Source organism: Aquarana catesbeiana, linkage group LG11, assembly GCF_042186555.1.
Source record: "Aquarana catesbeiana isolate 2022-GZ linkage group LG11, ASM4218655v1, whole genome shotgun sequence".
In the NCBI taxonomy this organism is placed as follows: Eukaryota; Metazoa; Chordata; class Amphibia; order Anura; family Ranidae; genus Aquarana; species Aquarana catesbeiana.
The window spans coordinates 78,901,374-78,916,562 of NC_133334.1; the positions used below are offsets into that span (position 1 = coordinate 78,901,374).

Genomic DNA, 15,189 nt, shown 5'->3' on the forward strand with positions numbered 1-15,189 from the left:
GGCGCATGCGCGTGGGAGCCGTTGGTGACAGCATGATCGCCTTCACTAACAACACGCTCAGTGCGCCTGCGGCGTTTTCTATGGCGCGCATGTGCCGTAGACATCGGTGCCCGTTTTTAGGAAAATATCTCCTTAACCGTGTAGGTTAAGGAGATATTTCTTGCACCTACAGGTAAGCCTTAATCTAGGCTTACCTGTAGGTTAAAGTGGTCTGTAAGGGTTTACAACCACTTTAATACCCGGAAACCACTCACACACTTGCCTTGGTATTGTCCTTGCGCCCTGACTTGTACCCGTGATCTCTGAACCTGATCCTGACTCTGGCTCTGGAACCTAAACCTGTATCTGTCCCTCCTGTGATCCTGTTACCTTGTACTCTTGCCCTGCAGCCTGATCCCATCCACCTTCTCCCTGTCCTGTTTGCTCCTTGCCCCATCTGCTGATCTCCCATTGATGAGCCTGGCCTGGCTATCTTTACGATTTTGGTATTTCCCATCTATTGTATATACCTGTTTACTGTTGTTATTTGTGGGTCTCTGTCTGGTAGTTGGATTGTTGTGCACTGTGTTGTATTGGAGGTGTTTGTATTTATATTTCACTTACCTTAATAAATTACACTATTTTCACTTTGCATGTGTTTGGTTTCCTCTGTTGCTGTCCACGCAGTTCTGGTCACACCTGATTCATGACAGTACGGAAGGGTAAAACACCTGCTAGGTCTTTTTTTTTCTGTCTGTGTACCATTGGGCACATTTCCCATCACTTCTTGTCTAAGAGACACAACAGGAAGTTAGAGAAATGTTCCCAATACGGGAAGCATCCCCTCTTAGACAGTTGTCCCGGAACAGGTATCCCCGTTGGAAGATTTCCACTTGTCTCTATGTTTTGGGGACAACTCTAAAATTTTGGATTTCTCTTTGCTTTTTTTCACTGTGACATTGGTCACCAGCACAAATAGAGGGTAACCTTAGCCCACTCTTTCCAAAACTTAAAAAAAAAGTTTTTCTTAGAAATAAACTTTAAAGTAACTAAGGATATAGTTTTTGCTTTGCATGCTTTGCTGTATCATATTTTAATATGTTGTTACACAGATTTGTTGTATGCAAGTATGATCTGTTGTATATTGGATGTGAGGCAGAAACATATACACTAATCCTTTAATCCTTATTGCTAGTTAAAAAACATGCACCATTGATTCTGGAACCTAATCTAAAAGTAAATGGAAGGAATGTATACCTGGGATTGCCATCTGTCTTGTTCATTCATTCCTTGGCTTCTCTCTCAGGTTTTCAGATGTATGTTCTGGTCCTATATTTCTAATGGCCCAGAAACATACCTAGAAGGTGGAAACAATTGAGTTCCCAGATGGACCACCTTGCTCCTGTTTAATAATAACAGTGACATCACTACTTAATAAGTGGGAAGCTAAAAGACTGTACTTGGACTCACTAAGGACAACTCTAAAAGGGGAGAGCAATACTTTGATGTCATCTTACTGGCATTGCAAAATACAACTGCACCTTGTCAGCATTGGGAGAAGGCTCCGACACACTTATCAAACATAACATTATTCTAGCCCTTTAGCCCAGGCTCACACCTATTCGAATTAGATGTGCATTTCCCCACATCTAATTCGCATAGCAGGAGAATGTGACTGGCTCCCTATGGAGCCGATTCACATATCTCCGGGGCGGCTGCGGAGCGCACTGCACAAAAACGCTTTTGCTCAGTTTCAGGGCCGAATTCAGGCATAGAATCGGCCTTGATTCATCCCTGAAACGGGCAACAGGGACGCACAGTGCTCCTGTGCGATCCGCAACCCGTTATAGTGTGAACCCGGGCTTAAATATGACGTCATTCATACACTGCTGACCAAGGAATCGTCCCCACACTGGTTTTAAGGTGCAGCTCCAGGATATTGACAGCAGATGAGGATAAAATGATCAGATACGCTTGCTACAGTGCATTTCATGGGCTTAAATCTACTCCAAAGATGAGGATAGTGGGGGAAAGAATGTCCCATGCTGATCAATTTTGATGAATGTGGCAACCCTTCTTGTATAAAGAACCCAAATCATATTTTTAGTCAATATTAAATTCAAGATATTTTCAGGCTTCTGAATCATGTGGCTATTGATGTGTTTGTTCTTCTTATATTTCTGTAGACTTCGTTCTGGACCTCATGTTTGTTTCTCAGGTATGGGCAGTGGATGCTGTCCAGGATGGACAATCTCCCCAGGCACTGGACAATGCCTTCAGCGTAAGTCTCATTTAACTTATTTTGTTTCTAAACTAATCCAGTTTTTGGAAGAAGCCAATGGTTTAATTTTTTTTTGGTTCTTAATAATATTTAAGATATTCAGCATTCAGATATTCCCTAATTTCCTGCTGTACCAACTAGACCAGGGGTGTCCAAACTTTTTTCAAAGAGGGCCAGATTTGATGAAGTGAACATGCGTGAGGGCCGACCATTTTGCCTGACCTTCTTTGAAACTTTAATATTCGGTCTAAAGGCCCGTACACATGATCAGACTTTTTGACAACAAACATGCAAATTAGCTGTTTTGGAGCAACATCCAACTGTGTGTACGTTCCATCGGACAAACTTTTTCTGTTTCCATCGAACTTTTGTTGGCTGTGCGAACGGACAAACTTTCCGGCAACAAAAGTCCGATGGAGCAAAGTCTGATCGTGTGTACACAAAAGCAATGGACTTTTGTACAAACTACAGTACGTGGCCGCGAGAATGTTTCCAGCGCGAACCCATCGCGTTGGTTCTCAGGCGACAGGGTGCTGTACATCTTGTGCTGGCTGCAAAAACACATTTTCCTATTGCATCCTACAAAACACAGTGCCTAGCATTGGCGGGTATCCAAGTCGGATCCCCGCACAAGTGTGAACCCGGCTCTCAAGGTGTCAATCTCGCCAATAAAAGTGGCGAGATTGACACAATATCAGACAACAATACACAAGTTGACCAAAGGGTGGTGGTAAAGACCTGAAAAACCACGTGATTTGGTGAAAGTTGGCTGGAAAAGTCCTGTCGTCTGTATGCAAGACAAACTTCTGGTCAACACTCTTTGTACAAAAATCCAAGGGAAAGTTTGTACAAAGTCCTATTGTGTGTATGGGCCTTAAGTGTGTTCGTCTGAGCACTAATAAGCCCCATACACACGATAGGACTTTGTACAAACTTTCCCTTCGATTTTTGTACAAAGGGAGTTGCCCAAAAGTTTCTCTTGCATACAGACGACAGGACTTTTCCAGCCAACTTTCACCATATCACGTGGTTTTTCAGCTCTTTACCACCACCCTTTGGTCAACTTGTGTATTGTTGTCTGATATTGTGTCAATCTCGCCACTTTTATTGGCGAGATTGACACCTTGGGAGCCGGGTTGACACTGGTGCGGGGATCCGAGTTGGATCCCCGCCAATGCCAGGCACTGTGTTTGGTATGAATCTTGAGGGGGAACTCCACGCCAAATTTTAAATAAAAAAACGGCATGGGTTCCCCTCCAGGGTCATACCAGGCCCTTAGGTCTGGTATGGATATTAAGAGGAACCCCCTACGCCGAAAAAACGGCGTGGGGGTCCCCCCAAAATCCATACCAGACCCTTATCCGAGCACGCAGCCTGGCCAGTCAGGAAAGGGAGTGGGGACGAGCGAGCGCCCCCCCGAGCCGTACCAGGCCCCATGCCCTCAACATGGGGGGTGGGTGCTTTGGGGGGGGGGCCCATGTTGATGAGGACAAGGGCCTCTTCCCGACAACCCTGGCCGTTGGTTGTCGGAGTCTGCGGGCGGGGAGCTTATTGGAATCCGGGAGCCCCCTTTAATAAGGGGGCCCCCAGATCCCGGCCCCCCACCCTATGTGAATGAGTATGGGGTACATCGTACCCCTACCCATTCACCTAGGGAAAAAAGTGTCAATAAAAAACACAGTACACAGGTTTTTCAAGTAATTTATTAGGCAGCTCCGGGGTCTTCTTCCGACTTCGGGGGTCTTCTTCCGACTTCGGGGGTCCTCTTCCGACTTCGGGGGTCTCTCCGGCATCTTCTCCCGGTGTCCGCATCTTCTGCCGGCTCCACCGCTATCTTCTGGCGCTCTTTTGCCAGCCTTCTGGATCGTCTTCTTCCCTCTTCTCTTCCAGAGATGTTGACACGACGCTCTCTCCAGACGCAATGCTCTCTGTGCGCTCCGCAATGGACTTATATAGGCAGTGACCCCTCCCCCCTATGACATCACAGTCCCGGGGCATGCTGGGACTGCTGGGGGCGTAGGGCCTTCCCCTTAAAATCCATACCAGACCGGAGGGCTTGGTATTCCCCAGAGGGGAATTCACTCTCGCACCCGCCGCAGTAGGAAAATGTGTTTTTCCTATTGCAGCTAGCGCGAGATGTACAGTACCCTGCCGCCAAGAAACATTCTCGCGGCCGCGTACTGTAGTTTGTACAAAAGTTTGTCCATTCGCACAGCCAACAAAAGTCCGATGGAAACTGAAAAAGTTTGTCCGATGGAGCGTACACATGGTCGGATGTTGCTCCCAAACAACTCATTTGCATGTTTGTTGTCAAAAAGTCAGATCGTGTGTACGGCCCTATACACTGCCCAACAAGAATTCTCTTGCCTTTGTGGCCGTGTGTGGTGAAGAGATGAGCTAGGGCGTGTTATTTGGATATACTGTATTTATCGGCGTATAACACGCACCTTCCCCTTAAGAGGGAAGTTTCAGGAAAAAATTGTAATAAAAAACTGTAATAAAGAACTGTGAAGCAAAATAAGGTTCAGTGCCCATCAATGCAGCCTAATCAGTGCCCATCTGCATCCTCACTATTGCCATGAATGCAGCCTCACCATTGCCATGAATGCAGCACCCCCATTGCCATGAATGCAGCACCCCCATTGCCATGAATGCAGCACCCCCATTGCCATGAATGCAGCCCTACCATTGCCGTGAATGCAGCCCTACCATTGCCATGAATGCAGCCCCACCATTGCCGTGAATGCAGCCCTACCATTGCCATGAATACAGCCCCACCATCGCCATGAATGCAGCCCCACCATTGCCGTGAATGCAGCCCCACCATTGCCGTGAATGCAGCCCCACCATTGCCGTGAATGCAGCCCCACCATTGCCATGAATGCAGCCCCACCATTGCCATGAATGCAGCCCCACCATTGCCATGAATGCAGCCCCACCATTGCCAAGAATGCAGCCCCACCATTGCCACGAATGCAGCCCCACCATTGCCGTGAATGCAGCCCTAACTTTGCCATGAATGCAGCCCCACCATTGCCATGAATGCAGCCCCACCATTGCCGTGAATGCAGCCCTAACTTTGCCATGAATGCAGCCCCACCATTGCCATGAATGCAGCACCCCCATTGCCATCAGTGCAGACTCACCATTGCCATCAGTGCAGCCTGATCCATGCCCCTCTGCACCCCTGGAGGGGACGGAGGGGGGGGGCGGGACGAGCGCAATCACATTACATACAGGAGAATCTGTTTTCTCGGCAGCCTCTTTAATACAAAGTCCGCCTCCTATGATGGACAGAACAGTCGTCCAATGGCAGCGCAGGAGATTTGACTTCCTATTACAGAGGCCGCCATGTAAACAGGAAATGCTCACTGTATGTACGGCACTCGTAGCGTCCCCTCCAAGGCAGCTAACATATATATCTTTTGTGGCCCCCGACGCTCAGGGATTCGTTGGGGGCCACAAAAGATATACATGTCCAAAATACCAGGCGGGCCATTCGAAACTGGAACGCTGGCCACGATTGGCCCATGGGCCGGACTTTGGACATGCCTGAATTAGACACAGCAAATCAGCAGTGAACATCTCACTGTTCCTACATTGTCCCATCAGCAGGCTGGGGTTGCAGTGTTCTTAACCCAATTGTTTTGCTGCTGCCATGGCAGTCAAGGACCAGGTGTGTTGTCTGGTAGTGCTGTAGTGATTTTTGTTCATCCTTTTCTTGGGTTCAAAATTAAGCAAGTGACATGATATATGTTTTTAAAATATTTTACGATATTCACAAAATACTTCAAGTTTAGACCTAGTTCACACCTATGCGTTTTTTTGGTGCGTTTTGTTTTTTGCAGAAATACACCACAGTCCATTTAACATGGTTTCCTATGGGACATGTTCACATCTATGTTCAGCTGCTGCATTTTTGGAAAAGGTCGGGGTCTTTTTTAAACGCAAAACGTTGCATTTTTGGTACAATAGACTTCAATGGAGATGCTGCAAAAAAAGCATGTTTTTTTTTGGTGCGTTTTGCATTTGTTAATCTGCCCAACAACAAATTGGTCAAAAAAGACATTTAAAATGAAAAACACATGTTCAAAAATGCACCGAAAAAAGCACTGCAGAAATTTATCAAAAGCAAACTGCATAGATGTGAACCAGGCCTTAGGGTAAAAATGTTAGTGTAAAGGCCAGTACACACGATCGGACTTTTTGACAATAAACATGCAACTTAGCTGTTTTGGAGCAACATCTGACCGTGTGCATGCTCCATCGGACAAACTTTTTCTGTTTCCATCGGACTTTTGTTGGCTGTGCGGACGGACAAACTTTCCAGCAACAAAAGTCCGATGGAGCAAAGTCCGATCATGTGTACACAAAAGCATCGGACTTTTGTACAAACTACAGTACGCAGCCGCGAGAATATTTCCAGCGCAAACCCATCGCGCTGGTTCTCGGCGACCGGGTGCTGTACATCTTGCGCTGGCTGCAATAGGAAAAACACATTTTCCTATTGCGGCGAGCGCGAGAGGGAATTCCCCTCTGGGGGCATACCAGGCCCTTAGGTCTGGTATGGATTTTAAGGGGAACCCACTACGCCGAAAAAACGGCGTGGGGGTCCCCCCCAAATCCATACCAGACCCTTATCCGAGCATGCAGCCTGGCCGGTCAGGAAAGGGGGTGGGGACGAGCGAGCGCCCCCCCCCTGAACCATACCAGGCCGCATGCCCTCAACATGGGGGGTGGGTGCTTTGGGGGAGGAGGCGCCCTGCGGCCCCCCACCCCAAAGCACCTTGTCCTCATGTTGATGAGGACAAGGGCCTCTTCCTGACAACCCTGGCCGTTGGTTGTCAGGGTCTGCGGGCGGGGGGCTTATCGGAATCCGGGAGCCCCCTTTAATAAGGGGGCCCCCCCACCCTTTGTGAATGAGTATGGGGTACATCGTTCGCTCTCTGGTTCTTCTCCGGTGCCTTCTTCCTTCTGCCGGGCTCCTCCGCTATCTTCTGCTCTTTTGCCGCTCTTTTTCTAGCGGAGGAGCCCAGACATTTGGATCGTCTTCTTCCCTCTTCTCTTCCAGAGATGTTGACACGACGCTCTCTCCGGCTGTAATGCTGTCTGTGCGCTCTGCTATGACTTATATAGGCGGTGACCCCGCCCCCTATGACATCACAGTCCTGGGGCATGCTGGGACATAGGATGACATGACCACGCCCCCTTATGACCTCACAGTCCCCGGGACTGTGATGTCATAGGGGGCGGTGTCACGGCCTATATAAGTCATAGCAGAGCGCACAGACAGTATTACAACCGCTAGCAAAAGAGGGGCAGAAGATAGCAGAGGAGCCGGCAGAAGATCCAGACACCGGGAGAAGACGCCGGAGAAACCCCCGGAGTTGGAAGGAGACCCCGAAGTCGGAAGAAGACCCCCGGAGTCGGAAGACCCCTGGAGCTGCCTAATAAATTACTTTGAAAACCTGTGTACTGTGTTTTTTTTCTTGACACTTTTTTCGCTACGTGAATGGGTAGGGGTACGATGTACCCTATACTCATTCACATAGGGCGGAGGGCCGGGATCTGGGGGCCACCTTATTAAAGGGGGCTCCCGGATTCCGATAAGCCCCTCGCCGCAGACCCCGACAACCAACGGCCAGGGTTGTCGGGAAGAGGCCCTCGTCCTCATCAACATGGGAACAAGGTGCTTTGGGGTGGGGGGGGCTGCAGGGCGCCCCCTCCCCAAAGCACCCACCCCCCATGTTGAGGGCGTGCAGCCTGGTACGGCTCAGGAGGGGGGGGCGCTTGCTCGTCCCCACCCCCTTTCCTGACCGGCTGGGCTGCATGCTCAGGTAAGGGTCTGGTATGGATTTTGGGGGGACCCCACGCTGTTTTTTCGGCGTAGGGGTTTGCCCTTAAAATCCATACCAGATCTAAGGGCCTGGTATGCCCCTGGAGGGGAACCCATGCCGTTTTTTTATTTAAAATTTGGCCTGGAGTTCCCCCTCAAGATTCATACCACAGTGCCTGGCATTGCCGGGGATCCAAGTCGGATCCCCGCACCAGTGTGAACCCGGCTCACAAGGTGTCAATCTCGCCACTAAAAGTGGCGAGATTGACACAATATCAGACAACAATACAGAAGTTGACCAAAGGGTGGTGGTAAAGAGCTGAAAAACCACGTGATTTGGTGAAAGTTGGCTGCAAAAGTCCTGTCGTCTGTATGCAAGACAAACTTCTGGCCAACGCCCTTTGTACAAAAATCCAAGGGAAAGATTGTACAAAGTCCTAACGTGTGTATGGGGCTTAAGGCCTGGTTCACACCTATGCATTTTTTAGTGCATTTTCAGTTTTGCAGAAACACACTACAGTCCATTTAACATGGTTTCCTATGGATGTAGTTCACATCTGTGCGTTTTATGGAAAGGGCCAGGGTTTTTTTTTCTGTTTTTTAGTTCTATAGACTTTAATGGATTAAAGATGTGTATTGAAAAACGCAAAATGCACCTGCAATATGCAAACTGCAACCTGCACAAGTGTGATTCAGGCCTTAGGCTCGATTCACATCTAAGCATGTTGCTTTTGAGCGTTTCTGGAGTTTTTTTTGTGATGCTTGTGATGCAGCATTTTTGCAGCGTTTTTACAGCGTTTTTGCAGCGTTTTTTCTGCATTTTGCGTTTTTTTTTTTTTTTTTACAGTTTTTTTTAGACTGTATACAGTTTAAAAAAAAAAAAATGCAAAACGCATCAAAAACGCTGCACTTGAGTTTTTGATGCTGGTCCATTGAATTCTATTACATGCAAAACACTGCATTTTGCTTGAAAAATAGTCCCTGACCCTTTCCAAAAATGCAGAGGTACAAAAAGGCATTGATGTGAACATGTTCCATAGGAACCCATGTTAAAAAATTCCCATGCATTTCTGCAAAATGCAAAATGCATCAAAAAACGCGCTAGTGTGAATGGAGCCTTAGTTAATGGCTATATTAAGGCTCGATTCACACTAATGTGTTTTTTGATGCATTTTGCAGGAATTCAGGGAAATTTTTTAACATGGGTACCTATGGAACATGTTCACATCAATGAATTTTTGTGCCTCTGCGTTTTTGGAAAGGGTCAGGAACTTTTTTTCCCGCAAAATACAGCGTTTGGCATGTAATAGAATTCAATGGACCCGCATCCAAAACGCAAGTACCGCGTTTTTAGGCTGGATTCACACCTATGCAGTTTTAGTGCTTTTTGCAGATTTGCACTATAGTCCATTTAAATGGTTTCCTATGGAACACGTACTGTAGTGCAAATCTGCAAAATGCAAAAAAGCACTAAAAATGTATAGGTGTGAATCCAGCCTTACCGTGATTTTGCCGAGATTTGCGTTTTTTAATTTCTTTTTTTTTTACACTGTATATAGCTGGTTGCTAAGGAGGGGGCCGGGAAGCCGGCCCCCGCTTCCTTAACAACCGATGAGTCATCAGCTGTCAGCTGGCTTCCCACTCAATGTAAAAAAAAAAAAGCCAGCTAAAAAAGAAATCGTGAAAAAAACAGTGTGGGGTCCCCCCCAGGTCCATACCAGGCCCTTGGGTCTAGTATGGATTCGGAGGGGACCCCCACACACCAAAATTTTTAAAAAAATGGTGTGGGGGTCCCCCCAAAATCCATACCAGACCCTTATCCGAGCATGCAGCCTGGCAGGTCAGGAAAGGGAGGGGATGAGCGAGCACCCCCCTCCTGAACCATACGAGGCCACATGCCCTCAACATGGGGGGATGGGTGCTTTGGGGCAGGGGGGGCTCTGCACCCCCCCCACCCCAAAGCACCTTGCCCCCATGTTGATGGGGACAAGGGCCTCTTCGCGACAACCCTTGCCCGGTGGTTGTCGGGGTCTGTGGACGGGTCGCTTATCGAAATCTGGAAGCCCCCTTTAACAAGGGGGCCCCCAGATCCCGGCCCCCCATGTGAATGAGTATGGGGTACATTGTACACCTACTCATTCACTAAAAAAAAAGTAGTGTAGTGTTAAAAAATATAGTAGACAGTTTTTGACAAGTCTTCTATTAAAAATTTTCTTCATTTCCGCTTCTTCCTCCGGTCTTCCTCCATCTTCTCCCGCATCTTCATCCTCCGGTCTTCTCCTTCTCCCCCTGCTTCTTCTTCCGCTCTTCTTCTGTCTTCTTTGTCCGGTGTTGTTCTTCTTCTGCCGCCGCTTCCTCCGACGACCCTTCTCCGATGCTGCGTCCCGCTGATCCGATGTCCTGCATTTCTTAAATAATGATGGGGACCCCCATGCCATTTTTAAAAAAAATTTTGGCATGGGGGTCCCCTCAGAAACCATACTAGACCCAAGGGCCTGGTATGGACCTGGGGGGGACACCACGCTGTTTTTTCTCTCAATTTTTTTTTTTTTTTTTTACATTGAGCGGGAAGCCCCCTGACAACTGATGACTCATCGGTTGTTAAGGACGCGGCAGCTGGCTTCCCGGCCCCCTCCTTAGCAACCAGCTATATACAGTGTAAAAAAAGCCCAGCAAATTTCATCAAAATCGTGGCAAAATCGCTGTAAAAACGCGTGTCCAAAAACGCGGCAAGCACCACAAAAAGCACAGCAGAAACGCTCAAAAGCAACATGCATAGATGTGCATTGAGCCTAATATCCACAAATGAATGAAAATATTCACATTTTTGTTAGGTTTATGAAATAAATTCCCATAACCTGTCTATCATAGCAGAGGGAATATAGTTGGCATGGGGGGTGGGGTTCTATTCACTGAGGTTCCCTTTTACGAATTTAAAAAAATAGTAAAGCATACATAATAGTAATAACAACTGCAACTACAGTACTTGTAAAAGTGCCAGTATATAAGAAAATGTTGGGTTGATGAGTTTTTCTTATTCAGATATATGGAATTAATGTATACCTTTTAAAAATATTTTATTCAAAATGTAAAATACGAAAAAAAAGCATAAGCATAGATTGTCTTTCCACATATGAAAACTCTCCACACAGGAGGCAAGGTATTTTGCTTTGTCGTGTGGTGGGATTGCTCTGGAATAGCTCCCACAGCACCTGGTGTGAATGGACCCTCAATGAATGTAACCTCAGTTTATGTATTTTTTTCATTCTATGCTCAGTTTGAATTGCACAGGATTGTGACCAGTTGAGGGTAAAGTGACAGTTTCTCTTTAAAGCTTATTCCAACCCATTTATACTCATCAAAAGAATTACATCTGTCTGTCCAATTTCATGGCATGCATTGATTTTATTCCCAGCAATACAATGATGCTCCCTAGAGTTTTCCCATACACTGTGTGTAAAGGAAGAGCTCTTGGGAGCTGTAGTTCTTGGAGATGTGCCTATGTCATTAGGAAGTGGGCATCCAGCGACGAACCTTGCACGAATTTTACAAGCCTGGTGATGATTTCACAGGGAGTAATAAAATCTGTTTCTCCCTACAAGAAGAAAGTACAAGAAAAAAAATTAATGCTGGGACATAAATATAGTGGGGTAAATGGAGGTTTGGGGGTGTATTTGGGTAAACTCTAGGCAGATATAAAAGACAGAAATGAATGCCGCTTTGTCACCATTAATACACCATTAGGCCTGGTTCACACCTATGCATTTTTTAGTACATTTTCAGTTTTGCAGAAATACACTACAGTCCATTTAGCATTGGTTACTATGGGTCACGTTCAAATCTGTGCATTTTATGGAAAGGGCCAGGGACCTTTTTTCTGGTTTTTGGTTCCATAGACTTCAATGGATCAAAAAAGTGTTGAAAAACACAAAATGCACCTGGAATATGCAAACTGAAACCTGCATAGGTGTGAAACAGGCCTTAGTGGTTGTAAAAGCCGGATGTTTTTTTTACCTTGCAAAAAAACCTGTTTGCACAATGATAGTCTATATAAAAATAATTAAAAACAATATAAGGGGTCATTTGCATGGGTGTGTGGCCTGACTTGAATGAGTGCCTTGTCTATGCAACTGGAGCTGCCCGGAGCCCCATGCAGACAGTCCATGTTTCTCTATGGGGATGCAGTGACTGTAGGGATGCAGCTGCTTGTCCTAATGTAACAGATGTTCAGGGGCAGGTGAGTGGCCCTGAACACACACTGTCTATGTTCTGGGTCAGCCGTGCATCCCCATACAGAAACATGGGCTGCCTACAAGCAGGTCCAGGTGGCTCTAGCTGCATAAAGAAGACACTCATCTACAATGTATGGGCTATACTACAGCGCCCATATGAATGAGGTCCTAATCACCAGTTTCCAAAATTTGTAAAAAATAAAATTACAGTTTTCCTTTTACTAAAATAAGTGTAACGGAAAGGGAAATTCTGCTTTATCCTATACAGAATGTAATGGGCACATAGCGGGTTAAAAAGGATGCCTGGATCTTCTGTCCTCCTTGGCCCAGGAGATATTGCCTCTTCTGCACCCTTATAGCTATGCCCTAGCTCCTGCTAATATTTTTGACAGACCTGGCACTTCTTCTCTTTTCTTGCAGCACTGTGTTCATTTGGCTGTGGCGGTGGGTACTGTATTGCCCCCAATGTGTGTTCCTGCAGAGATGGGCATCAAGGTGTCACCTGCACTGGTAATAAGATAAACGATGTGAGACCTTTAGTGTTCTGTGATTGATATCATCCAAGACTTTAAGCCTCTTTTCATTTCAGATCATTACGCCACTGAGTATAATAAGGAAATAGAAGACAAAGGTGAGATATGATGTATGATAAAAAAAGTGTTAAACCTTACCAGACAATAGCAGTTGGCAGGAATTAGCCCTGAAGTTAAAAACAAAGTGTAGCACTACCTCCCCGGAGGAATTGCTAATGTCCGGATCCCCAATGTTGCACAGCCAGTCACATAGCAGTTCCTTCATTCACTCCAATGCAGAAAATCAGGCCTTGGCATGTTTTTGTTGTTCTATTAGGAAATGATAACTTGGATGGGGTAGGGAATTATGGGATTCCCAACTTGGAAATGTCCAGAACACAGAACAAACAAGACAATTTCCTCCCTATTTACAAAGAAATCCTCTTCTTCTTTCCTCCTGCGCAAACTTGGTTCACTGCAGCACCTGCTGATCACTCCGGGTGGAACTAACAGTCGCTTAGTTAATTCAGCAATAGCCCATTACGTAAAAACGAAGTGCAAAACCCGGCCTACCCACAATGCTCAGCGCCATATTACTTGTAAGTTATTAAACCGATGGAAAATGTTCAAGCACTATTGTGCTAATCCCTTTTTCCCTAACTTCCGCTTTTCCGGTTCTTCCCCCCCTCCGGTGTCACATTTGGCACTTTTCAGCGGTATTTTGCTCCCACTTCCGGGTATAGATATCCGAGCCACTTGCGGGTATCTATGCCACTTATGGCGCCTTCTCTGCCCCCCCCCGCTGTCTTCTGGGAGACACACAGGTCCCAAAAGACAGCAAGGATCAGTGGGATAGCGCAGCGTGAGTCGCGCATGCACAGTAGGGAACCTTGCGGCTTCACTTCCTGAATCCCTTACCGAAGATGGCGGGGGCAGCACCTGACAGCCGAGGGATAGATCAGCTTCAGGTGCCGACATCGCGGGCGCCCTGGACAGGTAAGTGTCCTTATTTTAAAAGTCAGCAGCTGCAGCATTTGTAGCTCTGACTTTTGAAAAAAAAAAATCGCTATCAATAATCAAACGGATATAAAAGCTGCTGTTATAAAATCAAGTGAAAATACAAAACAATAACATAAGAAAGTTCAGTTGGATCGCTGCATCTGTCCTATGTTATAACAGCACTTATGTAGTCCACCAAATTTCAGGCTGACATGAATATGTTCCTAAACATGTAACTTGATGTGATGAAAGTTAGTGAGTTCCACTCTGGAAATAGCAGGTGATCCTAAATGGTTGTCAAAGCGTGCACCAAACACCAAGATCTTCACCATGTGAGGCACACTCCCCCAAGGGGTTACAGTCTCATAATATCTCAGGCCTTAAAGTAAATCCTTATAATACTTTAAAGTGAAGTCATCAGCATTGCAGGCGGATTTGGACAGTGTGAATCACAGTGTCAGTGACCCTCCTTTATTGCTGATGTTCGGTAGAAGAAGGAAGTCCAATTGAATCCTTCTTCTCTGTAGGAGACCACTGAATTGGAGGTATACCTGTTCCCTTAGTAGCAATGGCCGCGGCAGCACCTGACCAGCCGATCCAAAGATCGCCTGCGGTGCCCACATCACTGGACTCCAGGAGAGGTAAGTGTCCTAATGTTAAAAGTCAGCAGCTATAGTATGTGTAGCTGCTGACTTTTAAGTTTTAAAGGGGCAGGCGGACCTCCTCTTTAAGTAAAGTGACAGTCAGCATTTTCATTAAGATCTGTGCTTAAAGGATAACTCCACTTTTGTGGGAAAAAAAACAAATAAAACAAAAAAAGTAATATAGCATATACAATTACGATTTAAGTCATATTGTACTTGAATGTTATTAAAAATCTGCAGTCTGCAGCTCTGTAGTTTTATGTAAAAGGCAATATGGCCACCTGGAGGTGTTCTGTGTACAGAACACCCCCCAGAAGCATCATTTCCTGCTTGTGTGATTGGCTCACTGACTTTCCCAGAAGTTTACACTAAGATACAAGTCAGATAGTTGGCATCCCCACAAGGTACTTCCAATAGGAAATCACATCTAAAGGGATGCAGACCCTGCAACTTTCCTCATTAGAGCTTTACAAATGCAGCAGCTGGTTGATGATTATGAAACCACTCCCATTAGACCAATATCTGTGAATGGGGTTTGTGGTTGGTAAAAACCGAACATATTGTAATGAAACCTGTTTAATAGTCTGGGATTCCAATCAATAAACAGCTCTGGATGAGAGTTTACAAGTTTCTAAGTGGAATCGGTGATGGCAAGAAGAATGTTCTGCCGAATGTTTTTTTCACAAACGTTTTAATAAAACTCTAA

The 15,189-nt window shown here is 46.1% G+C and overlaps 1 protein-coding gene across 1 annotated transcript in view; it reads left to right on the forward strand.

The window, feature by feature from the left end:
* The window catches only part of VWCE (von Willebrand factor C and EGF domains), a 141,983-nt gene that overhangs the window by 23,062 nt on the left and 103,732 nt on the right, over positions 1-15,189 (forward strand). Inside the window, exons 2-4 of the mRNA XM_073604578.1 lie at positions 2,166-2,260; positions 12,749-12,838; positions 12,918-12,959. Of these exons, the coding sequence (XP_073460679.1) occupies positions 2,166-2,260; positions 12,749-12,838; positions 12,918-12,959 (227 nt within the window). The remainder of the gene's footprint in view (positions 1-2,165; positions 2,261-12,748; positions 12,839-12,917; positions 12,960-15,189) is intronic.